This window comes from Python bivittatus, unplaced genomic scaffold (genome assembly GCF_059951505.1).
Source record: "Python bivittatus isolate LINGU-HERP-01145 unplaced genomic scaffold, Pbiv_v1 ctg000590_np1212, whole genome shotgun sequence".
NCBI classification, from domain to species: Eukaryota; Metazoa; Chordata; class Lepidosauria; order Squamata; family Pythonidae; genus Python; species Python bivittatus.
In genome coordinates this window covers 9,073,783-9,101,537 of record NW_028277086.1, presented here as the reverse complement: position 1 = coordinate 9,101,537, position 27,755 = coordinate 9,073,783, and the positions used below count along the sequence as shown (strand labels likewise).

The 27,755-nt window shown below is 37.9% G+C and overlaps 1 protein-coding gene across 6 annotated transcripts in view; it reads left to right on the top strand.

Annotated features, from left to right (window-relative positions):
• Positions 1-27,755, top strand: part of PHF20L1 (PHD finger protein 20 like 1) — a 52,976-nt gene that overhangs the window by 256 nt on the left and 24,965 nt on the right. For 3 of the 6 annotated variants that reach the window (XM_088148954.1, XM_088148951.1, XM_088148949.1), the window contains exons 2-9: positions 1,534-1,647; positions 9,204-9,372; positions 9,554-9,638; positions 11,897-11,985; positions 16,794-16,856; positions 21,523-21,730; positions 24,292-24,417; positions 27,115-27,197. In XM_088148954.1, the coding sequence (XP_088005080.1) occupies positions 1,565-1,647; positions 9,204-9,372; positions 9,554-9,638; positions 11,897-11,985; positions 16,794-16,856; positions 21,523-21,730; positions 24,292-24,417; positions 27,115-27,197 (906 nt within the window). In that variant the 5' untranslated portion in view covers positions 1,534-1,564. Of the gene's footprint in view, positions 1-1,533; positions 1,648-9,203; positions 9,373-9,553; positions 9,639-11,896; positions 11,986-16,793; positions 16,857-21,522; positions 21,731-24,291; positions 24,418-27,114; positions 27,204-27,755 lie in introns of those variants that run through there. The other 3 variants (XM_088148950.1, XM_088148952.1, XM_088148955.1) reach the window with 3 other exon arrangements.

Below are 27,755 nucleotides of genomic sequence, written 5' to 3'. Positions count from 1 at the left end.
TGGCTGGGTGGGCCTGCCCGGCCTGTGGAGAGGCCCGAGTGGGGGATGCCCTGTCTCGCCCCCCGGGCTTGAAATCCCGGGTGTAGCTCCCAAGGCGGCCCTGGAAGGTGGCGCGGGACGGAAGCGGGGCCGAGAAGGGCTGGGGGCGCCTCAGCGGGGCAGAACGGGACCCCCTTTTTTTTCTGGGCGGGGGGCAAAGATAACTGTGGTAATTTCTTCGGGGGCAGAAGTATGAGGGACTTCGATCCCCGCTGGGGTGGCTGAATCCCCATGAAGGGCTTTGCCTAAGTGGGTGTCAGTGCCTGGCCAGGTGCGTCTGAATGGGACAAGCTCAGCAGGGTGCTGCCTGGGATGGGAGACCACCAAGAGTTCCCAGTTGGGAAAGCATACTGGAGACAGGCGTCCTTGCTGCCGAGAAAACTGCACGGATGCCTCCCTGTATTCGTGAAGAATCAAACTGACGGCCTGGAAGGGTGTGGTTCGGGTTATCTAAGTCCCTTAATTAGAATGGAAGGTTAAAAGTATGGATCTGGGGGCTTTTGTTCTAAAACCTGGAGGTAAGGTGAAGTAGGGGGAAAAATGTTTATTCCTGGAAGAGGCCATAACCATCCTTCACTTTTCATGGTATATGGACTGTACTTTCATATGTGAGTGACTTCCAGTTTCAGATACTGCCTCCTAAAACCTAGTCAGATAAACCAGCTTCACCTTGCTTAGCCCCTTCTAGTTATGCTGAACTTTAACAGTATGGAACAGATTAGTGTAGCCAGTCCTGAGCAGAAGGGTATGGTTTGATAGAAGATTCATCCTGTACTCTTTTTGATCCCTGGAAAATTTGTTGCGTGGCACACACCAGGGTGTGGAGATCATTTTCTCCCAATCCATGGGGTTTGTATATATAGTAGAAAGTGTAGGGAAACCTCTTTGTCCTGGTATATGTTGATGCTGTGTTAAATTAACATGATGCGTGCTTACATTTCATTATCTGGCTTGATAAAAAGTGTTGACTGGTATTATGTAATGATCTGTACACTGGGGATCTGTTTTACAAATTCATAGTTCAGGTGAACACAAAAGGATTACTCCACTGGTGAATATCAACAGAGAGAAACTAATCAATATCCCAATTTTTTAGATTGGCTGCAGTCTGAGATTTCTCGGTACTGTATGTGCTTACCTGGGAGAAACCCTGTTTGAATTTATAAGAGATTTTCAGAAAAAGGCAGGACTACTTGTTCCAATATCTAGGTTAACGTTGTTTTCTGTAGTCAACAGATAAATACATGAATATGGCATTGTGGTTGTATGTGCACAATCATGAAGAAAGTTAACAAGCAATAATAGTTAAGCCACATTACGTCTTTACGTGTTTTGGGAATTAGGCCACCATGTTACATCATAATACAATTTTTTACGTTAGTATGCTATGAGAACAAGGTTATTGTAATCATGATATATAATTCAGTGTATGTAGGAACACACCTGAAATGTTTTCTTTGATTCCAGGAATGCTTTTTCTCTTTCTTTGAATAGCTAAGAAGAAGGATAAATTGAAGCTATCAAGATGAGCAGAAAGCCTCCACATCGTCCTGGGATCACATTTGAAATTGGTGCTCGGTTGGAAGCTCTGGATTATCTACAAAAATGGTATGGAAGCTGTTTATGTTGCTGGCTTAGTTAGAGGACTTCTTCACATGATATATGGTAGCTCCACGCTGAAACATATTTACGTCCGCTAACTAGCTTGAGATAATTTCTAAAAAAAAAAAAAAAATTGCATGGCAGTTCTTGTCAAAAGAACTTGCACAAAAAATAACTTTTTTAAAAAAAATAAATATTACTTTAATATACAAAAAGGAGGGAAAAGAAAAAAATTAAAAAGAACAAAAAGAGAAGAAAGATACAAGAAATAGTAATACATTCCAAGTAAAGAATGTAATTAAGCCGAATTTTTAAGCACATTGTGAAACCTTGACCACGAGGAATAATACAATCTTTCCTTTACATCAAGAGATGAGCCAGTTCATAATCAGAATGTGAACATCATTGATTCAAGTTGGTATATCTGGGATAGGGATCCCTTTCTAACATTGAAAAATAACATTTATTACTATGCCCCCATGCTTGATAAATCCATATATCTTTATATAGTGATAAATTCCACATTTTATTAAAAATGATATTCACATCTTTAAATGATATCAGTGATTGTAATACTATATGAACAAACTTACGTATATTAAACCAAAATACGGCAGTAGACGGAGAAGCCCATATCAGATGAGAAATTATCTGCTCCCCCATTGTATACTTCCAACATAGTGAGATTGACAGCCTCATTTTTTAAGTATTCTCTAGGGCATCCAATAAATATAAAAATGTTTAGTCGAATGTATCATCTTATAAGAAGCATGCTTAATATTCTTTAAGACTCTTAGCCTTTGCTTTGTTAATGATATTCCAGTTCTTTAGAGTTTTTGCAAATAACCATTCCCACCTTAGTGATACTCCTTAGTGATTCTTTTAAAAATACTGTAGACCTAAAATCATCCAAAACATGTTCCAATATTGAAAATAATTCAGGAGATTTAAATGCTGCTTCACAAAATATTTTGATAAATGAAGAGATAATTCCATTTGTAGTATCCCTAGTGGAAGAGTCAATCCAATTATTAAACCAGGAAGAAGTATTGATCCAGTTAATAAAACAAAAAAATCCATATTTATACAAAATGTTTTTCCTAAATTTCTAGTGCACCAAATCAAAGGCTTCTTCCTCATCCAGTAAATCTGTCTCTGCTGATTTCAATTTTTTTGAATGTACATCCAGAACGTTCATTTCTAATCTAATATTATCAGTTACTTGGCAACCTTTTATAAAATCAGATTTTGTGGAATGGATAATTTATTTATTTATTGAATTTATATAGCCACCCATATGTTACTCTGGGCGGTGCACGCAATTAAAATAACGGAAACAAAAAATAATTAGGACGAAACTGTTAGAAACAAAACAATTAAAAACTATAAATATAAAACAAAAATCCATGGAAGGGTGCATTCAGAATCTTACAATGCAGCCATTTTGCGGGCTCCATATTTCCATGGGTTACCCAGGCCCGATGGCAGAACCAAGTTTTCAGGGCCTGCAATAGTAGTAGGTAATATCGTCTGTAATATCCGTGACAAGGTTTCTGTCAATATTTTTGAATCAGCATTTAACCAGGAAACTTGAGGATGGCTTTCATAGTCAGCAGGTTCTGTATCATTTAAAAATAATTGTGTAAGCCTCACTGAAAGAGGTTTGAAAATTTTTATTCAAAAAGACATCGTTAATAGACCTCCAATAGTATTGAAGGAAAGAGTTCAGTATATGTCTTATATCACTCCCACTAACCAATTAGTCTGGGAGCTTTTCCTGTTTCCAGAGTTTTAATTATATGTATTTAATTTCTTGGAAACATATTGAGCGTGCATAATCTTAGGAAGAGCTGCCTGCCTGCTTTCGTTCGTTTGTTCATTCTTTCCTCCATAGCTACATTTGATTTTGTATTACATAATCAAGAACGAAACTTAAAAACATTGCTGACTTAATGAGTCAGAATCATTATATACGTTACTGCGGGTTGCCTTAATGGAACACGCAGGTTTCTCTGGAATGATCTCCTGCCCGATATATGACCAGCCCCAACACTGCTTGCCTTTAGAAAAGTGGCTGAAACCTGGCTTTTCTTCAGGCATTTGGGTCCGGAGGGGAGGGTGGAAGAGTCCTCTTATGGCTATTTTAATTATCCTGTTTGGTTCCCCATTTTAAGTACTGGGCTATTTTTTTAATGATGTGTGGTATGTTTTCTTAATGTTTATTTAAGACATTTAAGAATTGAGTTGGGCAGCCTTATAAATGCATGGAATAAATAAATTGTTGCAAGTGCTTCAGTTGAAAGGCTTGTAATATACCAAGTGTTTCATCTTGCTCCCTTTATCTGTATTTAAATGATTCAGTGAATATTCTGTTTCAGGTGCATAGTGGGAATAAAGATTTCTTTTTTTAACTCTTATGATAGCTTTATATAATTTTGGTTTTTTTTAAAAAAAATTTTTATCCCGCTTTTCTTATTTTTATAAATAACTCAAAGCGGTGAACATACTTAATACTTCATCCTTCTCCTGTTTTCCCCACAACAACAACCCTGTGAGGTGAGTTGGGCTGAGGGAGAATGACTGGCCCAAAGTCACCCAGCCGGCTTTCATGCCTCAGGTGGGACTAGAACTCACCGTCTCCTGCTTTCTAGCCTGGTGCCTTAACCATTGCGTATGTACTTAAAAGTTGTTTAAATGTTTCCCCCAAATTTTCTTCATTAAAAAAAGAAAATCATGAAGCTTTCACAATAAGATGGTCATCCGTGGGTTCCTAGACATAATATCTCTGTATAACAAAAAAACCCAATCTATTTTATGAAGAGTGGATCCTTTCATAATGCCACATTTAAATACTATCTAGAGAAAATGGGGTGATTCTTGTAATAAAGTTACTATGACACTATCAGATAGAGACCAGTGGTAGGCAGCATGCAAATAGCTGTCATAAATACATACATAAATTAATATGGAATAATATGTAATTGATTCAACTAAGGATCATAGTATGAGAAAATAAATTGGTTGAGAGCAAATCTGATTTGGAACAGGAAAAGAAATATAGTCTTCTAATGTATTTAAAAGTCACCATTGGACAATCAGATTAAGGTAAGAGATTCTTCTCTTGTGGAAGAACATGAGTTTCTTGTATTTTTTTTAAAAAAATGTTCAGGATTTAAGTGGCTTAACTTGATAATTTGAATCTCTCTGCCTTTGAAAGAATGTTGAAGGCTTTTATAATCCCCAGATTAACAGATATATTATATTGCATTAATCTATTAATCATCACAGGTGCGCGATAAACTTTTTTCTGTTTACTAATTAATAAAGCAAAGGATAATATTGTCATTCAGCTTGGGAGTTATCCAAAGTCGTAATTCAGGATGTTGCTGTAATAAAATGGAAGTCACCAGCTCTTATACCTAATAAACTGTAGATATACACCTCTAATTATCTTTGAACAAAGATAGGTTTTAGTGCAATGTATATACTCCACTCCTGTGGATATTCCATTAATACAAGAAATACCTGTTTTACACATTGTAGAGAAAATACTTTTAAAAAAAAAACTATGGGACAGGACATTTGATAGGGTTGCCAGCATGGGAAAGCAGTCACCCTACCGAGGAACTTTTGTGGCAGATTTTTGGAATGCAGTAGTCCCCTGGAATTTTTCCTTGTAAAATATTTCCCATCAGGGATTAGCAGGTAAGGTAGGAACATCAAGGCCTCTGTGCTTATTTATGGAATTGTTGCATTTCAGAAACAAAGTAGCATGTTGTAGAGCTGGTGCATCATTGCAGAGGATTTTTAAAAAAAGATACTGTGTAAAACTGTTAGACATTGTCAACTTTTATCAGTTCTAATACCTCTCACATTTGTGACATCTGTTTACTGTGCAGTATGATCAATACTACAAAAAGGAGAGCTGTGAGTCAGGCTCACCAAACTTATTTAAGAGTTCTGCCGATCATTTTCCTCTTCCTTGGATATCTGCTTCTCTGGCAGATGTTCTACTACATTTTAAACATGTTTTCTAGGGCTGGAGTATTGGTAACACCAGGAATGGGGAAGAGGTAACATAGAATTGTTGACCATCTACAATGTCAAGTTAAAACACACAACTGTGGCAGGGCTGAAAAAGCCAAGTATTGTAGGAAGGGGCTATTTCATTGAAGGCTGGTTCAAACAACCTGTTGAATGTGAACAGCTTTGGTAGAACTAATTTGTTCTACCAAAGATAAAGATAAAACTTATCTTTAATAAGTTTTTTCAAAATAACTGACTGAAGAATAAGTTTTTTTAAAAAAATTATCCCTAATAGCTCCTGACAAAGCATCTGATATAAATAATATTATCCTTTCTCTATGGCTATATAGATTTTGCTGTTCCTGTTTCGTTTTAACCCTGTAATAGGCAATGGTGTTTAGAGTTGGTTTCAGCCTAATGCTTTATCGGGATGGTCATAGCTTTCCAAACAGTTTTCTAGTAGTTGTTTTAGATTTTCTGTTTTTTATGGTCTTCGCTCTTGAGCCTTTCACGGTCTAGAAGTAAAATTTAATTTTCATTTTAGAAAAATTAAAAGTGCCTTAACTGTGAATCAGATGGAAGACATAATAGGCAAGAAAGCGGTTACCACTGGAATTTTCCCCATACTTTATTATCTTAAATTTGTAAGATAGACATATAAACTGTTTTTGAGAGTAGAGTGGTAGTTAACACCAGTGGATGATTTGTAATGGTGACTTAAAGCCACCCACTAAAAGTCAGCATATACATTCTCATGTTCTAGTGTTCTTCCTTGATAAAAATAATTTGGGTTTATATGTCTGGTCCAGTTTATGACCAGAGGTGCCCAGCTACTTTCAGATTTTTAGCAAAGCCATATAACATAGAAGTATCCATCCCTTTCTACTCCAACATATCTTGTTACCTCAAAAGTAATTTGCACAAACGGTACAGTGAACAAAAATGATGGGAAGCAAACCATTGCTATATGGTTTTGCCCAGCTAAATCCTGTTCCATTGTCGCAGAATCCAGATTTTTTTTTTTTTTGGTACCTTTGAGTTTGTGTTGACTCCTGGCAACTGCCTGGACTAGTCTCTGCCGTTTTCTTCACAAGGTTTTCAGAAGTGGTTTGCCATTTCCTTCTTTCAAGGGCTGAAAGAGAATGACCGGCCCAAGGTTACCCAACTGGATTTGTGCCTAAAGCAGGCCTAGAACTTACAATCTCCCAGTTTCTAGCCTGGAGCCTAGCTCTCTCCAGCATTCTGGCCCTAGATAAGACAAGCAGTATAACAGTGCTCATGAACGTATAACTAAAAGCTGTGTTAATTGGATTGGATAGACTACTTCAGATTTAATAATTAGAATCTCCGCTCATATCTTCCCCTTTAAGAATAAAGAAAATAGGAGAACATTGGATTGGCTCCGCCATGTTAATAATTCTAATGAAGAAAAATTTAGACCTAAGTCAGTGATGGGGCGTATATTGATGAATGAAAACAATGTGCAGTATATGCATAAAATGCACTCTGTATGTATCTATGGAAGAATATGGATGTGAGAATTTTTTTTTCATGGTTATTTGGGAAGAAAACTGCAAAACAGCAGAATCCCTCTAAGTACTGAATCAGCTGACAAGTAAGATCAGAATGGATTTTTAAAAATATATATACAGTGGTACCTCGGTTCACGAACTTAATTTGTTCCGCGACTCTGGTCACGACCCGAATCAAATTTTCCCATAAGGTTCAATGTAAATACGGTTAATCCGTTCTGAACCATGTGTATTTTTTTTAAAACCACAAAAATATGAAACAAAATACAGTACGAAGAGAGAGAACGCTAACCTTGCTCGACGCGACTTCTGGCGTGGAGGACAGGAAGGCGGGTGGGGAGGCGGTTATTGCTTGGAGGGAGAGTCCCCCTCCCTACAGGAAGCCACGACCATGTGTCACAGCAGGGAAAATGGCCGCGGATCCTGTTTGTTACCCGATCCGGCGTTCGCGGATGGAAGCAAAATTTTGCGAATGGAGCTGTTCATGACCCGAATTGGTCGTGAACAGAAGCGTTCGTGACCCGAGGTACCACTGTACATGCCTCAGATCAACCAAATTGGATAGCCATGTAAGGAGCAGAGAATAATGAACAACCCTAAAGTGCTATGATAATAGCACTGGATCCTGAAACGGTTTGCATGTGTTTAATATCATGTATTAAATGAATTTGTTGTAGAATTGTGCATTATCCTGTGCTTAAATGTAAATCTGGTTACAAATATAAATATGATCATAATAAGAGTTCAAGGTGTCTCCTAATTTTATCCTGTGAGGAACGTAGGGTTCATAGAAAGTGATTGGCTCCGAAAGATTAATTGAGCTCTGTAGTTCAGTGAGAATTAATATTTTAACCATGTGAAGTCTCTTTTGACATTAAGTTATGTTAAGTTGGGCTTCTAAACAACTATTCACATGGCTGTTTATCATTGGTAAGATCAGCAATATAAAATATGTACAAACTAGACATTTTCCCCCTAATTTATTAACATAAGGATAGTTTAGGAAGTTGACTGTAGCAGGTTTTTTTGGGGGGGGGGTGGATTAATACCTTCTATTGATCAATCCTGGCACAAAAGTCACAGCTTTTTTCCCCTTGTGTTCTTGCCTTGTCAATGACCTGCACAGAGGATTCATGAGAACACATTTCATGTTAGGTGCAGTGTAAATAATATTTAGAGGTTGAACATTTTCACCTTCTGTGGCCACACTGTTAGTCAAGAAGCTGATTAAAAGCTGTTCAGTTTTGAAAGCAGTCATAGTAGAGGTGTTTGGAGTGAGAAATACCTGGGCTAGGTCCATGTCTCTGTGGCTTGAAGGAAAATTGGCAGTCTGTACCTTAGTTGAAAGAAGAAGCTGCTAAGTGGGAGATGCTTAATATGGAGCAATAACCAGTATACTATCTTATACAGCATATACTGGTGTATTTCCCAGCTCTATGTTTTCTGGTTGGATTTGGATGGCAATACTAGAATTCACCAGCCAGCATGGCTATTACAGGAGTTTTAATTCTTGAAGACATGTTGTTGGGAATAGCTAATATTCTGTGTTTTATTTCTTATTACAGAATGATCTTGCACATATCCATTCAAAAGTAAATCCTGATTTGACATATCCAGACATGTGTGTGAGATCACATCTTTGTGCTTTATTTTTGCTTCCAATTAGTTTATTTAAATTACACTATACTTTTAACTGCCTATGGTTTTTGATACATTACAAACTGCTTTGAACAAAACCTTGTGGAAAAGTTACAAACCAATAAAGAGTGCAAATTATATATAATGAATGTGCATAAATATTATATGGCCACAAGCATCATATGAAAGTACATGAATATAGCCTATTCCTGGGCTATAGAAGCCATCACTTTCTGATCCTAGCATCATTATTTATAGTACTCCAGGATTAGTAATTCACACAAACATTACAAGGATTTCTTGACGAGTGATTGGAGAGAACAGTCTGCGGAAGTACTGTATCATCTTTTTGTTTGTTTTCTAAAGGTATCCTTCACGCATTGAGAAGATAGACTATGAGGAAGGAAAGATGCTTGTCCATTTCGAACGTTGGAGTCATCGTTACGATGAATGGATTTACTGGGATAGCAATCGATTGCGTCCGCTTGAACGGCCTTCACTGAGGAAAGAGGGCCTAAAAGATGATGAATTTATTGTAAGCGTTCATTCCTTTAATCTTTATGAATGGCTTTAAATGGAAGTCTTGGGCCACAATCACAAGCACAAATTGTAGCCAAGAGCATAGAAAAATGAAACTCTTAATTCCATAATATTTGGGTAGTGGACTTTTTCAGAGTTAGGCTTTAAGTCATATTCCCTATGTTCTTTTAAAACAGGATTTTAAACCAGGAGAAGAGGTTCTGGCTCGTTGGACAGATTGCCGATATTACCCTGCAAAAATTGAAGCAATTAACAAAGAAGGTATGTACACAGTCAGGAAAAGGGGCCCTTTCCTGCTGGAACGCACCAGGAGTCCATTCAGTCTAATGGCTTTTTCTAACAACAATTAAGGCAGATTCCTCAGAGAAGCAGATAAGCAGGATATGAGGACAACAGCTTTTCTCTGTACATCCCCTTCATCTGATTCTCAGAAGTAGATTCCCCCTAAATAACGAAGCTTCAGTTAAATTGTTACGCCACAATAGTTGTTGATAGGTCTATTCTTTCAGATTTTTTTTTTTGAACAACTGTCATATTCACCCCACATTTAAGTGTTCTTCACTGCACAAATGGAGAGCCAGTGTGGCCTAGTGATTAAGGTAGAATTCTGAAAGTTGAAGTCCACACATCTTCAAGCTGCCAGGGTTGAGAAACACTGGATTAAGGTGTTGGGCTAAGGCTAAAGACCCAGGTTCTAATCCACCTTCGCTCACAGATGACTTTGGGCAGGTCACTTTTTCCCAGTCCAGTCTGTTCACAGGATTGCTGTTGTAGGGACAAGTTGGAGAAGGGAACCCTATAAAAGCTGGGATATAAATCTAATAAACAAATAAAATGTCAGCATCATGGTTTTCTTCATTTTGTATTACAGGCCTTTGGCATACAGTTGAAGCCTTCCATTTTGGGGGTGGGGGCATTCATGCTTGTGTTTCAGTAGGTTGGAGAGTGGAAAACACTTTTAGCTAATACTTTGAGGACAGCAACTGTTATTCCCAAATAGTAATAGCAGTGAAATGTGTACTGTATGTAAGACCCAAACCCAGTTCTTAAATCAATTTCAAGCATGCTCTTCCATGTTTTTATATGAATGTAAACTATAATATGTGGCACAGCTTTGTGCAGATTTTAAAACGGTTTTAAAGCTATATCTTAGAAGTATTTAGACTCAAATGCTGAAAGTAACACTATCAAAAAATATACACGAGGCTCTGTTTTCAAAGCCTAAGAGGTAGCATAGTTTAGTTACGATGAGAGGTTAACGCAAGAAGTCATCAGTTAAAATTTTGTATGTATAAACTCACTAAAGTCCCTTAGTCAAACCACAGTTACTTACTTTTACCTCTCTGCAGTATGGAGCATTATAAAAATGTGTATGAAATGGCTTAGATTTTTCAAAAAAGACTGCAAAATGCAATTTTTCAAAAAAGCAAAATGTTGCTATCATTTGACTACTGCCGTGTGCTGTATGTGAGGTTATCCGTGAAAAATGCCTGGAAATTGCTATTAGTGCAAAATGTGGCAACTAGCTGGCTGATCAGTACAAGGTAATGTGATTGTGTGATTCCATTCTATACTTAAGGATCTGCATAGGTTGCCAGTTGCTTACCAAGCGCCATTTAAGGTGTTGGTATTAATTTGCAAAGCTCTAAATAGTTCATGATCTGAGCCTCTCCAGCATGAGTGTTTCCATCTGATAAGACTTATATGAGAGGCCCTTTGGAATATGCGGCTGTAATCAGCGGCCCATCTTTCTGGCACACAGGAAAGGGCCTTAACCTATATTGCTCCCTGATTTTGGGATGTACTCCCAAATAGGTTTTTTGGCCTCACAGTCTTGAAACTTCTATAAAGATGCATTTTTTAAAGGCAGGGTTTTAATTGTAGATGCTAGGATTACCTTCCATTTATGTTTATAGATTCTGTTTCTGCTATTTTTTTTTTAATGTGTTAGGTATCTTGAGTAGTCACTAGAGCAGAAGATAGGTTGTAAATCAAATAACATAGATGTTAAAAGCTTGAATATAAATGGCTTGCTGAAGCATTTAGGTAACTTTAAACTTTCATATTGGGAGTTTTTCTATATGCTAGTTGAGGATTTTTTTTTTTATCATTTATTCCCTTAAAATGTAATTCTGTGTATGTTAAGCTGTCTGCAATATTAAGCTGAATAACAAAAATGTACTATTTTAAAAAGTACGGGATTCATATTCCCCATATCTCCCAAAACAATGAATGAAGTTTGAAGAAATTTAGCATGCTAAGGATGACATGAAATACCGGAGCTGATGTTCAAGTGTGTGTGCATTTGTAGGACTGAAGCAGTGCTTCCCAACTTCAGACACTTTAAGATGTATGGACTTCAACTGCCAGAATTCCCCAGCAAGCATTTCATACTAAAGAATTCTGGGAGTTGTTGTCCACACATCTTAAAGCTGCCATGGTTGGGAAACACAGGACCAAAGCATCATTTAAATAAATAAATAATAAATATCTTTCCCATTGTGGTGATGGTGTTCTAGGAACCTTCACTGTACAGTTCTACGATGGAGTGATTCGGTGTCTCAAAAGAATACATATCAAATCCATGCCAGAGGATGCCAAAGGGCAGGTAAGCAAAGTTCCAGTTAGTTACTATGTTAAAGTTACATCTCTTAATTCCTGATTAATTAAATTCTGCTGCATTTCAGTTTGTGTTCTATAATTCGCATCCACAGACTCCATTAAGATTGAGGAATCATATACACTTTAGTAAATGTACAAGGTAGTCAACACCAGCAAAAAGGTCCTCTCCTCTCCTCTCCTCTCCTCTCCTCTCCTCTCCTCTCCTCTCCTCTCCTCTCCTCTCCTCTCCTCTCCTCTCCTCTCCTCTCCTCTCCTCTCCTCTCCTCTCCTCTCCTCTCCTCCCCTCCCCTCCCCTCCCCTCCCCTCCCCTCCCCTCCCCTCCCCTTTTTTGGTTTCCTTGCAAGAAAAAAAATAGAAAATTCAAAACCAAGACATTTTGCTGATGAAATAACAATAACAGGAGGAGGAAGAAGAGGATGGTTCATTCCCCTCAATCTCTTTGGCCTTTCCTCTGCCTTCCATATTAGATTTAGGCTCTTAAATTTTAACTATTGCTAAAATGCTGTCTATATAAGCTACGCTTTGTGAAGTATTGTCATTATTTGAAGGCAATGGCTGTTTTGCAAATCTGCAGACAGAGTACTCTTTTGATGCACTTTTAGTCCCTGTCAGATCCAGGAGTCAGCTTTTTGGTGGCTGGGATGGGCACAGGAGGTCTGCATTTACAGTTTATTTAGGAATGTTGTGGCCATGATACTGTTGAGTCATATTTGTGGGCTTGGCAAAGACTTTAGTGGGTTTCTTTGCTTTTTAAAACTATTTGATTCTAGCTGGATGTTAGGAAAAAAATAACTCTAAGAGTAGTTTTACAGTGGAAGAAATTATTAGGGAGAGCTCCTTGCTGATGGAGGTGTTCAGGCTGAGGTTGGACATCTACTTGGCATAGATGCTTTACTTCAAGTTCTTGCACATGTATTCCAGCTCTGTGGTTTTGGAAATTATTTTAAGTCTGTTTTGGCCTTATAGTATACTTTTAGGTGTTTGATGTCAAATTGGCAGGAAAGTATGCAGCTACTTTTCAGCAATTATGGTTGGGGAGGAGGCTGCTAGGGCCACTGAAAAGGGGTATGAGAATTAAACGTGGCCAGCTCCTCAGGCTGTCCCCATTGAATGAAAAGATTGTGCACAGTCAGCCTAGGGAAGAACAGTCCTAGAAGCTCTCTTGCCAGTCCAGTAATATTGAGCCAGGTGATGCATGAATGGTCTGATGCAGTAGAATGTGTCCTCACATCAGTGGACCACTTGTGGAGAGGGTCCATATTTAAATACGTCCTTATGGCAATTTTCATCATTTGTTTAATGGTCATTATGCCAATGATGTAAATCACCACGGGTGTCATAAAATTAACAACAATTTTACTACTTCATCCAGATGATTTTGAATGCGGTGGATTTGTCCATTGTTTCCTGAGGATGTCCAGATGGAAATTTGCATCTGATGTCTGTTAAATGAAGTCTGTTAAATCAAGGTTTTGCAGTGCTTTCATATTCAGATTTTGAGACTCCATTTTAAATGGACTTAGAAATGAATATCTAGCATGCGTTCACTTGGGTCAGTATTGAGCTTTAATGTGGTTTATTTGGTTTTTTGCTTAACACGATTTGTGAATCTAGGTGACAGATATTAAAATAAACCATGGCTTAACACAATGTGTAATCCAACCATTGTAGAAACTTGACTTCCAAACTGGAAATTTTATTTGCTAAATTGTGCAAGGTGTGGTAACATAGATGAGCAAATGTTGGCAATAGTTGTTTATTTTCCAGACAATCTTTACAGAGTTTGAGAGAAAGGGAAAGATTAAGGGTTTAATATACATTTTTAAATTGAAAAACTGCTATTGTTAATTTATGTGATGTGTGAAATTAAGTAACTGTGATGTACATTTTCTTAGAAAAGATAGTTTCTTGTATGAATATCCTGTGTTATAAGTTACTAGAAGCTACTGATTTTTCAAATAAACACATCTCTTTTATAAAAAACAGAGAGATAAATGCCCTCCTGTTATATGACTAGCCTTTGCACCAGACAGAAAACAAATTTCCAGGAATCTTTCAGAGTTAGTAATTTTTAGCATATCCTTTTAAAAAGAAAAACCTGGAGGCTTTGTACTTCCAGCTGTATTTCTCTGTAGAGTTTAATCTGTTCTTAAGGTTTATGGCATGATGTCAGATGACTGCTGACCAGTTTGGACTAGGAGCTCTGATTTCCACAAAATTATTTTAAAATCTGTCATGGAGTGAAGTACGGTTATTTACCCTGAAAATGTTTACATAATTTTATTAAAATTTCTTCTTGGTTTCTCACAATATTATTCAAATGCTTCTGCTTGAGAAACCCCCTTCAAATCTTTGGATTTCTTTTTAGTAATGTGTTATGACCTTCAGAATGTCCAAGAGAAATGTTGTAAGATTTATCTAGATTCTTCTGATGAATTCCTGTGATAAGATTCTGAAGAGTTCTCCCAGCGCTGTGTGTGTGTGTGTGTGTGTTTGTACAGTTTCTTCTTAAATCTTTCCGCTTCTTCCTAAATCCATGCCCAGCAGATGATAGTAGATGCTAACTGATCAGTTGCATGCCTTGGATTAAGGGGAACAAGTTCTAGGGAAATCTAAACTGGTGGTCACCAGTTATGGATCCAAAAGAACCATTGCTGCCTGCTAGATAAAGATGCAGAGGAAGGGGTGAACTTTTGGGTTTGCTGCCACTAAACTAGCATAGGCCAAGTCAAGGGCTAGAAAAGCAGTGTCCCAGGCTGATGATCTCATTGCTGAACCTTGCTGAGGGCCTGTTAAAACTTGTTGCTGGTTTGCAACAAGATGACAGAAAGTTATTCAGTGGACTTCGTTTATATACAGTGGTACCTCTACTTACGAACTTAATCCGTTCCGTGACTCTGATTGCAAGTTGAGTTGGTCGCAAGTCGAAGTAAATTTTCCCATAAGGTTCAATGTAATTACCGTTAATCCGTTCCGGCGTCCGCGGACCACGCGTCAGGGGCGGAAAAACGGCTGCTGACCACGCTGCAGGGCGGAAAAAATGGCCGCGGACCATGTGCCACGAGCAGGAAAATGGCCGCGGACCACGTGGCACGGGCAGAAAAATGGCCGCAAACCACTTGGAACAGGCGGAAAATGGCTCGTAAGTCGAGGCGAATTCGTAAGTAGAGGTAAATTTTTGGGGCTGGACCTGATCGTATCTCGAAAATTTCGTAAGTAGGGGCGTTCGTAAGTAGAGGTACCACTGTACTGTCCAAATGACAAAAGCTTTTAGATTGGTTACAGGTATAAAAGGAACAACAGCAACAAAAACGAAAGTCAAAACAAAGCTGATGTAAAAGTAACTTTTTTGAAGAAACCAAGTCAGTTAAAATGTAAAATGGGAGAGGAGGACTATGTGGTTCTCTCCCTGAGGAGGGACACTAAGTGGTTTTTTTTTTTCCCCCTCCCTTGGTAGCCATTATTTTGGGCAGTGATACTCAGAGAGGAGCCTCTGTTAGCCCAGATATGAATTTACAATTCTAAAAATGGCTTAGAAGTTCAGAGACTCTTGATAGTATTTGTCATGTTAAAATAACACACTTTGCATCTTCAAGCACATCACCATTTAAAACGTTAAATGAGTTGCTTAGCGGTAGGGTGGTTTTTTTATTGATTAGAGGATGAACCAGGATGCCGTGATTGACTGAGCTGTAGGATGGGAAGAAAGTGAAAAAGGGGTCTCCTAGAGTTGATAAACAAGTAAAAATTGTTGATACCATATGTAATATAAGGAGAAAAAAAACATACTCGATTCAGGAAACAGTATCTAGAAATTGGCTGCTTAATCTGAAAGATCCGAGACAAGGTTTTCTGTTCTATTGTATAATAGAGTGAAATGTGAATGTAAAAATGTTTCTCCATAATTAACTTGTCAAGGATATGTGCGACATTTTACAAGTTTTTGGGAATCACAACAAAAAGCTTTAAAATATAACAGATAGAATATTTTATTTGCAAAATTATGGAAATAAGACTACAAAGTTTGTTTCTCTTTTATCTACTGTAATGTTATACTGAAAAAACACTACTTGCTGCCTCTATCTCTAAATTTTAGCCTGAGCTATGAAAATGTTTAGTGAGATTTTTCAGAAGAAATGCAATTTTATTTCATTTAGATGGAATATGCTGATTAACTGTCAAATATACTTTTACCACTACTAGATACATTTGTATCCTGCAGAATATGGTGAGTGGTATAGAAATTTATTTTTGAAACATACTTAGTGTATGTGTGTGCATGTGCACATGTGATTGTTCAGTCTTTAAAACGCATGCTTATATAATTCAGGGTCTGTTTTTTAAATCTGTAGTTATTCTTATCTGAGCTCCTGAGATCAAGCAGTTTAGTGTTGTGTATTGAATACAGATTATGCACAAATTAGCATAAAGAATAAGATGCTAACACTTGTTTCTTATCTCCCTTATTTTAGATGTTATAGCAGGTTCCATAATTTGTAGAGATGAACAATTCTCTTATAAGTGACTGACTTTCTAGCCTTGAGATAGTCTTTATTTATTAAACTTGGTTGAGTATAAATCTTGACTCTGAGCAGAGGCAAGGCAGTAGATCGGTATCAATGTGGTTTTGGTTGTTAAAGTTTTGTAGGACTCAGGTTGTTGTTCACTAAAACTGTTGCATTGGGAGGGTAAGAAACTGCAGAAGACTGGTGAATGGAGTCAACTAGTTGAGAGGCATGTATGATAACTTGTCTTTTTGTTTCCATGTTTGTGTTTTATCTTCGATATGATTAGGCGCGCGAGAGGCAGCAGATAGCACCGGAGCTGAGATTAGTGACGGATAACGAGCCACATGAAGTGAGTTTTGTGGGATTGTGGAAGGAGAGGGAGGGTTCTTGGCACGCAGGAAGCAGAAGCTGAGGAGAAACCATGAAAACCTGATGTGGCCAAGACCAGCAGAAGAGGTGACAATAGGTGGAAAACCAGAGCTCTGAGAGAGAGGGGCAGAACTGTGGTAGAGCCTTGGAAGGTGAGAGCAATCAGTCCAGTGGGATTTGGGTGAGCTAATGGATGAATAATGCTTCAGGTGGGATCAAGAGCCGTTTTGTGTGTCTACGTGTAGTGGACAAATATCACATCTGAAAATGAGTGGCTTATAGTTGCTCAAGGAATAAATGGTGGAGCTAGGAACTTAAGAGGTGGTGGAATGATATTTTAGTTTTGTTTACCCATGTTTAAAGCTGTAAAATTATGAGGTAGGGCTCTAATAAATTGTATCCAGTGGAAACAAATGTTGCAGACCTATTAAGGATTTGGGGATAGCTCATGTAGTTCAGAGATAGCTGTTTGGGTCACTTAAAGTCTGTTGTCCAAAGTGAAAAATAACTTAGAATGTTTAATACAGTTTAACAGTAACAGTGGAGAATTAACCTATAATACATGCAGTTTGTTGGATGTAAATCTGCAGTTTTATAAACATGCAGAAGATGCTGTCCTACTGGTATGATTAAAACAGATGGGATAATAGTGATGAAGTTCAGTAGCCAAATCATCCAAGTTTGATAAATATTTCTTTTAGGAAGTGTGTAAATTTGCAGTTGCTCCACAGAAATTGGCTTCTCAAAAGTTGTTCTTGTCTACTTCTGATGACAAATAACAATTATAAATTGTATAATTATAATTATAAATATTAATTATAATGTTCAAAAGTGTGAATTCCTTCTGCTGCTTCGTAATAGCAAGATTCATGTATCATACATAGTAAGTCAGATATGTGGTTTAAAATTTGATGAATAAGAAACAGTTGGTGACATTTGGCTGGATTTTACCACTACTGTATTTTCAACAGATACCTTTGGTTTTAAAAAATATATATTTTATTAAAAATAGTATGTAGCAGAGTAGGCATAACTAATGAACCTCTGCTGTTTCCGAGTTGCATCAGCTTCACTATCTCTGCTGATTCTTCTCTATTGCATAATAAATCCAATTCAAAAAATTGCTTAGCATACATAAGGAATATGATGTACATTCATTTATTAAATAGAAACTAAGATCAGTTTAAAATTAACCTCTAAATTCAGTTAATTGAAAACAGAATTCTGAAAATCAATATCTTAGCTTGCCCACAGTTTCAGTAGGCTTTGACTCTGAGCTAGTAATTTATTTGTTAAGAATTTCATGCAGTAGAAAAGTAGGAAGCGTAGCGTATGGACCACCAGTGTGTCCACTTACATTTCCTTTAGTGGCTGCCAGCATCTGTAGTCTAGCTAATGTTAGCTGCATATTAATTTAGAAGAATGCCTCTGAGCCCCATATAGTGCTTTCCCCCTCCCTGCCTTTACATTCCAGAGAACTAGGGAGGATCCCTTCTGAGATGCTTTCTCCACTTCTATCCCTGCTTTGGACTCAGATTTCTCTTATCAGATCATTGTCTAGCCTGCAGCTCTTCCTCCTGTCACTCAGTGTTATTCTCACAGCCCATTACAAGACCTTGGTGCTTTATTTGGGAATTTGCCCACCTGTCCAGGAAAAACAAAACAAAATGGTTGCAGTAGTAGAGTGTATCATGGGTGGTGCTCAAGTATGACCCCTAGGGTAAACCCTTCAAAGTGAATGTTTCATGGACAGTCTCATCCACCATGACAGCCCAACTTGTGAAAGAGTTAATGCTCTCAAAATTTCAAATGTGTCGCAGCCCAGAATGGTTGCTTGTCTTGACTTAAACCAAATGAAGATGACTAGGCTTGCATGAATCTACTTTATGTATTACGTACTAAATATGTATTTTAAGAGGTATGTAGAATGTACTGTTTATTTAAATAAAAGATGCCAATCTGAAAGAACTAAATCTCAGATTCAGTTAAGTGAATAGACAATTATGGACAACCTTCCAGGTAGATACAGTATTCTAATTCACAGAATAGACCTGTGTATGTTTATACAGCGTTTGGATGTTCTTCTAAAGACATAAAATGTGAATGTGGTGAATATGTATTGGGCTACTACAGGAATGAACAACATTTGAGAAGTTTACTTTTTTCTGAACCTGTTATCATGTAATGTTGATTTTACCAAAGAAGATAAAATGCATTACCTTTATTCATGCATTCAGACAGATTGTCAGACCTTGAACTTGCAGTCATATCTTCAAAGCTTTGCACTTGCGTAGGTTTAAGAGTACATATCATAGAATCATAGAATTGGAAATTTTCATTTAAGCCAATGAGTCCAACCATTTGCTTGGGACAGAGATTCTGATTACAATATCCATGACAGATGTCTGTCCTGCCTGTACTTGAACACATCCAATGAAAGAGAGTTCATTCCCCTCTTTTGATGATTGATTCCACTGTCAAATTACCTCTCTTGGTAATTGATTCCACAGTCAAATTTTAGAAAGTTTTTCTAACATTCATCTGAAACCTACCTTCCTGTAACCCAAGACCATTATACTCTAGAATGATAGAGAATGGGAGTTCATCTTCTTTTCCCCCTTCTGGTTCTTGAAGTCTGCTGCAATACTCATTCAGTCATTTTTATCAAGGCTGAGAATGCTTAATTCTCTGAGTCTCCCCTTGTAAGGCTTAGCTTTCTGTCCCTTGATCATGACCGTAGCAATTCCCTGTATCTATTCCAGCATCTCTAATTTTTTTTAATTGTCCAGAATTGGACACAATATTTGAGGGATGGTGATGATTGTTTTGCATAATTTGGAAACTATAATTTATTACTGCAGCCTAGCATTACATTTGAATTTTTTGCAGTCACATTGTAGTGACTCAAATTCAACTAGTGATTAATTACAACTTTGAAATATTTTCCGTATAAGGTATTATCAGGCCTGACATCCTCCATCTTCTAGTTGTGCATTTGATTTCTTTTTTTAAATGTAGAGTTCTTCACTTTATCCTTTATAACATTTCATTACTTTTCAACCTTTTTCTAGCCTATCAAGATCATTTTAAAATCTGCTATGGCCTTCTTAGCTGTCCCACTCAATTTTGTGTCATCTGCAAATGTAGTATTTTCCTTCATCTACCGTTTCATCCCATTCTAATGAATTGTTGAAGAGAACTGGGCCCAGGACAATCCTGTGGCATCCTGCTTGATGGCTGACTTGAATTTGAAGAATAACTGTTGATCAGAGTTAATAGAATCCTTTTTCAAATGCTTTGCAAAAAATGAACTCTAAGAAAATCTGACCAAACTTGTATTTCACAAATCCACAACGATGATCTCTGCCTCCTCTTCACGGTCCTTAAGTATTGTTTACTTTGTGACTTGTTCTAGAATGTGCCAATATGTGTCAGAGTGACAGCTGTATGTTGTATGTACATCTATGCAAATGCTGTGCAGCACTTCAGAGTTAACATCCAAAAGGTGCATTAGAATGCACAGGTGCACAAATATATTTGTCTCCATAACCTTAAAGTATATATTGGTTGGAACGCTGTAGGAGCAACAAATCTGAAGCACCACCTAGCCTAATGCATATCAGGCTGACTCTGACTTGATCTTTAGATGCAGTAGATACCTTCAGATCTCTGGCTGTTGCAGAGCAGTTAAGAAAATGTAAAGTCCTCTTTGGGTATAAAAGTTTACAAGATAATGGCAGGTGGTTTGCTACTTGTTCTGGATGGTTTCCTTTCAAAGATATCCAAAGAATCTGGGCTAAATTAGGAATGGATGTACTAGTTTTGTATGGATCATATGGTGGCCTTAGTGGGATGATTTTTCCTTGCTTAATCTTCGCTAGCGAAATGTTTCTTAATACTTGAAATCAAAGAGTTGACACAATTTCCATTTCAATGGGTTTCAAAGAATGAAAAAGATTTCTGCCTAGGAAACTGAAAGGTTGGTTAAATGGGTAATTTTATTAGTTTATTCAACTTAGATGTCACCCAACTCTAAATCGATCCATTGAGATTGATGCACAGATAATCAGATCTGGTGTGGGTGTCTCCTGGACAGTTTTATATAGTACCTTCTAGTCACTGGATGCTATTGCTAAAGTTCTCACTGCCAAATCTTAGTTTAAACTGCTAAGATGAAGAACTGGTGATATGCAAAGCTGCCATACAGAAACGGAAAGTTTCAGAAAACTCCAGAATGTTCAGTTTCCTCTCTGGATTACACTGATTCTGGGGCAGTATGGTGGTTTTCTAGAAGTCAGTTTGCTGAACCTAAAGAGTTCGGCAAGAGGCGTTTAGTCTAGAACACGATGATTTGCATGGCCCAGAGGAGAGACAGAACATTCTAGAGTTTTTCATAACATTCAGTTCCTAGAATGGAAGCTGGATAAACTAGCCCATAAACAAAATCCTTGTTTCTTTCTTTTTCATTTGTGTCATATACCTTTAAGTACCGATTTTCAAGAAGCCATAGAAATTCAAAATACACATTCTTCAGTATGAAAATTTTCCCCTTTCCGATACCCTTATTTTTAATTATTTTCTTCATACCTGGATTTTAATTCGATGTTGTTGTTCTCTTTTGCTTTTTCCCCCTTTATTCTTCAAAGGATTGGATAGCTTTGGTCAAAGCTGCAGCAGTGGCAGCTGCGAAAAACAAAGCAGGAGTTAAGCCACGGACAAGTGCGAACAGTAATAAAGACAAAGAGGAGAGAAGGTGGTTTAAAGTACCTTCAAAGAAGGAAGAGACATCAACCTCAGCAATTGTCCAGAAAGTCCAGAAGAAAGAAGAGCAGCCCACATCCAGTGAGACATTTGGTATAACTATATTATCATATACATGGTTTTCCTCAAAAAAAAAATGTATTAACATTGGTCTGTGATCTTGCAATGGTAGTTGTTTATATTTGTGGAAACAGCAGCTGCAAGTTCAAAAACATCTGTGTTGCCTGATACCACTTCGTGTTCAGTGCTTGTTAACAGGACTTTTGAGAAATGCCTGGGTGAATCAGCATGAGGTTCCAGGCATGATGTGATAAGGAGATTTGGTTTCTGTCTTTGTGAAATATTACTAAGCTCCCTTTAAAACATGAGAAGGCATGAATTTAGGAATTTGGGTGAGCTAGGTTGTATTCATATTTTTGTCTTATGACAAAGCAGGGGGAGGAGCATTAATTAAGGCTACTGTGCCAAAGAAAACAAAGGAAATATTACTGCATTTGTGCCAGTATCTGCTTGTTTGGGATAAATTGCACTGTTGCTGCTCCTGCTGTTAATCCTCTCTTAATTATTCTAAGGCTTTTGGGTAATGCCATGACTTTCCTTTGTAAGTTTCTAAGCGTCCTACCTTTATTTGTTACTTCATTCAGAATAATAAAATATGTAAAATCTGTCAAAAATTGATAGCAGTGCAATAAAAAATGATTGCATTAACATAAAAACAGCTATATAAAAAGAATAATAAATGTCACCCTTCCCAGGTAGACCAGATAGGAAACATGACCAGATAAGCTTTATTCATTGTAAAGCTACATTAACAGAATCTTGCAAGTCATATAAATATGATGTATAAATAAATAAATAAAGTCTGAAAGTACAATTCTCCTGCCATCTCCTTTACAGCCTGAGAGACTAGGGAGGGTCTTTTTTGAACCTCTTGCCCCACCCACTTTCTAGCTGCAGGCTATGCTGTCTCTTACCTGACCATCCCTAGGTAGCATCTCTTCGCCCCATCTCCCAAGGTCTTTCCCACATACCATTACATAAATTACATATTTTACTCATCCAAAAGAACCAGATTTTTCTAATCCAGGGTCTAGAAGCTAAGAGTGATGATACAAGGACAACTGGTTAGGTGTGTGTGGGTGTTTCTGTATGCAAGGTCTCCAGAGAAAAAGCCTTTCTTCCAACTACCAGCCACCTAACTTCTGACAATAAGGACTTCCAAAAAATGGGCGTCACATCTTAAAATCATTGTTAATTCATATGAAAGAGGTGTTACTTTTTTCTAAGCTTCTGCTTTTTTTAACCTGCTGTCTACTTGACCATTCTTTTAGTCTCATGTGACTTTGTGAGGGGATGGGGGGAAACCCACAGTCTGCCAAATGCGGGATAAGGCAGTGCAGATCATGGGAAAATAGAAGGAGCTAAAGGGGATATGGGCAAGGAGTGTCACTCCCTCAAGGTAAAGCAGGTCAGAAAACAGACTCCACAAGAAATCCTAGAACTTGAATTGATCTAGGTAATAATAACAGAAACTTGAAAGCCTGATGGTGTTTCTCCTTAAGAGAGTCAAGGCAGGGCAATCTTGAGTTTCTTTCTTACATTTGCATGATTTCCCAGGTTAAGTTCATGTTTTATTAATCATTGCTGCATATTTTCTTTAAGGCCAACTCTGTACTCCTCTACAGGAGGGAGACTTATGTTTTAACTTACACTAGATTAAGGGGTGTATAAGAGACGTGACAGAAGCAATGGGGAATCTTCTTTGGAGTGATCTACTGCCAGGTGGCTGTGCTGCATACTTGTGGATCATAGAGTGTGTGTTGTGTAGCCTAAGAGACCATCTCCCTGCCCATGCCCCTTATTAAGCTATGTACCTCTTTCAGAAGAGTCAGGTGAAGAAAGGGGTCCTGCTAATACAAGTGGCCTTACAGAGTCCCTGGCTGACTGATACGAGTGGTCTTTGAGGTTTGTTTTGGGAGACCCCAGCGTTTTACTTCTGGAGAATTTGTTGTTCTTGCTGAGATCATTCTAAATAGGTGCAGTTCAGGATTTCATGTCTTCCACTGACTTCATGGACATTGTTTTAGAATATACCTGTGAGATAGGTCATGTCCTTGATTTGGGAGATGTGAAATTTTTGTATAGGGTTGTACTCCTGCTTAAGGGTTAAGTTGGCAGCCTGGAGATCCTATGGGTCCCCCTGTTGACATTGAACAGTCACAAAACATCTGGATCAAATGGGATCTTCTATCAGCTTTGGCTGCTAAATCAGATGCTTCCATATTTAGAGAGCTGGCTTTGCTATACACTGGAAAGTTGGATTATTGTAACGCACTCTTTGTGCTCTTCAGTCTTCAGGCACTCCTTGAAGACTGTCCAGAAATTGCAGCTAGTTCCTGGAAAAGCTGAATCAGCATGCCCTGGGGAGAATAACAGAACATTCCAGAGTTCTCCAGAATTTCCTGTTCCTAGAACAGTGCCTTTTGCACAACCTAATAAAAATAAAATTATCTCCAGAGATTTGAATGTGATTTCTAATGTTGTGTCATAATAGTATATGGAATCACTTCTTATTCAGCTGTATCATAGATGTTTACTTAGATGGGCTTTTAAAATGGGGAGCTTGTACATGATTTTTTCTTTTCTTGATGTAGGATTCCCTCTAGTGGATGTCCCAAAGATTGCCTTTGTACAGGCAGAGAATGCATTAGCGCACAAGAGGAAAAACAATCTAGGCAACTCATTTCAAGCAAAGAGGGCTCGTCTTAACAAGATCACTGGTAAGCTGTCATTTAAGATCAGGTACGGTAGCTGTTTTATGATTGCTTGCTCTTCATCTTTATATATTTACCATCAAATACTGTGCTTGGTTGCTTTATTCACATTCACAGGGACAATTTGCATAAATAATGCCAAGAATTCTGGGGGAAAATTCACATTAGTCTCATTTTTCAAATTGCTTGCCTGTTTCATATTTGGCAAGAAAAGTCTATATATTTTTATGAGCAATAGCAAAGTGGGATAGAGGTAATTTTAGAAAATTTGCTTAATAAAAGGGGAAAGGAGGCCCATGCCTCTTGAAGCCAGAATAGGTACCTGGTGGCTATTTTAACATAGCCACTGTTCTGAATTCAAGAAACTGGATCCCATGCAGCTTCCAAGCAGGGTCCCTCTAGCTGCTTTACAAGCCTGCTGGCATGGGGTGGGGTTGGGGGACTGGTTTTGATTCCCTTCTCTCTCCTGGGCCCCCCAAGAAATACCAACCCCTAGTTAAGAAGAGATGCAAACAATTTAACTACTTGCATTAGAAAATCAAAACTATACAGAGACAGAGACAGTATTGCACAAATACTAGAATAAATGTAATGTCTTGAAGAAAGGCTTGCTCACAGCTTGCCATTTCGACACAACACACTGAGCAGTCTTCTTCAAAGTTCAGTGCATTATTTTTTAAATTGTGACTTATTTTCTCTTAATTGCATTTTACAAAGATTCTGATTTCTCCCTGATTCTGACTGCTTCCAGTTACAAACTTTTGCAACCAGATCCTTAACAGCCAGATTTTTAACTTTCTTTTTTCCCCTAGCAAATGCCTGCTACCTGCACCAAACATTAACATCTTTGATTTTTCTCACTCTGCCACAATCAACTGGGTTAGCTTTATTTTAACTTCTCCACTCGCATGGAGAATGTGAGCCCTCACAATGCAGTCCCAGCTTCCAATTACCCATATAGCTTTCTTTTTTTGTGACTTGGATAATACAGGAGGGAGTAGTCAGACCTGCCATGTTTGTTTTTCTGTCTCCTCTTAAATAAAATCTGTCAGCATGAGCAAATTCTGAAAGCCATGATGTACTCATCTTTTATAGATTAGAGGAAAAAGAAGAATTTTCTGTGGGATATGCAGATGGAAGGATAGGGTGCTGGATTAGAACCCAGGAGACTGTGGGTTCCAATCCTCCCTTAGGCATGAAAGCTGGCTGAGTGATTTGGGACCAGTCACTCTCAGCCCAGTCCACCTCAGAAGGTTGTTGTAGGGAAAATAGAAGCTGGGAGTGTTGTGTAAGCTGCCTTGAGTTGTATAAAATAAAGGAAGGATGTTGTTATTCCAACTTACTTAGTTGCCCAACTGTCCTAGAAACTCTGGGCAGCAAACAAAGCAAAAACAGGGCATTCCATTAAACCAAGAAAAACCAAATAAAACTGCAATTGAGGCTCAGTAAAAATCACATGATCACCAACCATGTGTATCCATACCAGAGTCCTCAGTGCCTGGGGGAAAAGCCAGGTCTTCAAAGCCTTACAAAAGGCCAGTAGAGTTGGGGCCATCCATATCTCAGCAAGGAGACTGTTCCATAGGGCAGGCACCATGACAGGAGGCACACTTCCGGGGACCCACCAGGTGGTACTTTCTCACCAAGGGTACCCGGAGCATGCTCATTCTGCCAGATGATGATGATGGAGCAAGAGGAGTGGTCTGGAATATGGAGTTGTTTGGGGCACATTGTGTTGTTTATAGAACTTTGATTTTTAATCTTGCATATCAGAAATCTTTGTTGTTTTAGTTTTATGTAGTCTTTAGGAGATATTTTGGAAATGGAGCATATTAAAGCCTTGATATCTCCCTCCGAGTTCTTGAATGAAATACACATATGAAGAACAAGGCAAACTCTGAACATAATTTCAAATCGTTGGCAAAGTATAACAATCCTAAAATAAGTTTTCAACAATATTTTAATAGTATCAAATAGTATCAATAGTAGCAGCTAAACAGTACCTTAATATTATGAGCAATAAGCAAAGATACAATTTTTCATTATTAAAAGTGCTAAATTGTAGAGCATAGACCAGTGTTTCTCAACCTTGGCAACTTTAAGATGTCTGGTTGACTGGGGGAATCTGGGAGTTGGAAGTCCAGACATCTTAAAATTGCTAAGGTTGAGAAACAGTGGCATAGACTATAGTTTTTATTTGTGATCAGTGGAGCTGTTACAGTTGAATGTATTAATAAAGAAAAGCAGCTGAGTAAAGTGTTGAATTCGCACACTTTTAAGGGGTGTGTGTATAGCCAATAATTTTTAACTTGTTGAGACTAAACTACAATACTGTAGAAACCTATCCTAACTGGCAAACATTAACTAAGACGTTTTAGAAGAGAGCTGGAATTGTTGCTCTCTGTGTTCTTAAACAGTATCTCCCAGGCAACATGAGCAGTGGTGAAGGAGGTTGGATTGCAGTTCAGAAAGCACAAGCATAGAGCCATAAGTTCTCTGGAAACCTCAGTCTAACACATATTACTGAGAGTAATGTTTTGTAAAACCTAAAACAGTCTTGAATTAAATTCTGCTGTCTCACAAAGAGGGGCTGCCTCTGCATTTCTTTTAAGTGCTTAGATCTACTTGTAAGATCATACTTGACATAATGCAGTGATGGTTATTTCGAGAGAATCCTATTTTTATGCTATTTTTCTTGTATAGGATTGTTGGCATCCAAAGCTGTCAGTGCTGACGGTGCTGAAAAAAAAGAAGACAGCAAACAAGCAGCTCCAGTCTTGGAGCAGGTATGAAATTGTAGAGTTGATTCTTTTCCAAGGGCCATACTGGAATGTACTATGGGAAATACCAGATCTATGATGTTAATGTTGTCTTGCTAGGCAGAATTTGAGAGGGAACTAAAGAATCATTTGTATGTATATACCTCTGCATAAATGAAAGTAAATCTGTGCTCCTAAGGATGCATAACTTGGAAGCCAGTTCAAGATTCAGTCTGGACTAGACTTCTGCAGTTTGCACTTAGGATCAGACAGTTGGATGTCTTAATTCACGGCTACCTTTATTTTTATTTCCATTAGCAAAACATTCCGAGAATCAAAATTCTGGATGTCTCTCCCCAAGTACTGTTACAATATAGCTGAAATTGTGCCAACAAGTGACTTAAAAGACCCTTGACACAAATTCAATTTGTGCTTTCACCAGGGTTTTTGACATCTGCCAGAACTTCTTTTAAGAAGTTTCCTTTCTATTGTAAGAATCGGTGGTTGTAAATTTGTAAGTGTTTATGAAACTGTTCAATGAGCCATACTGCTACTACTACTTCACCTCTTTCTCTGGCTAGGATC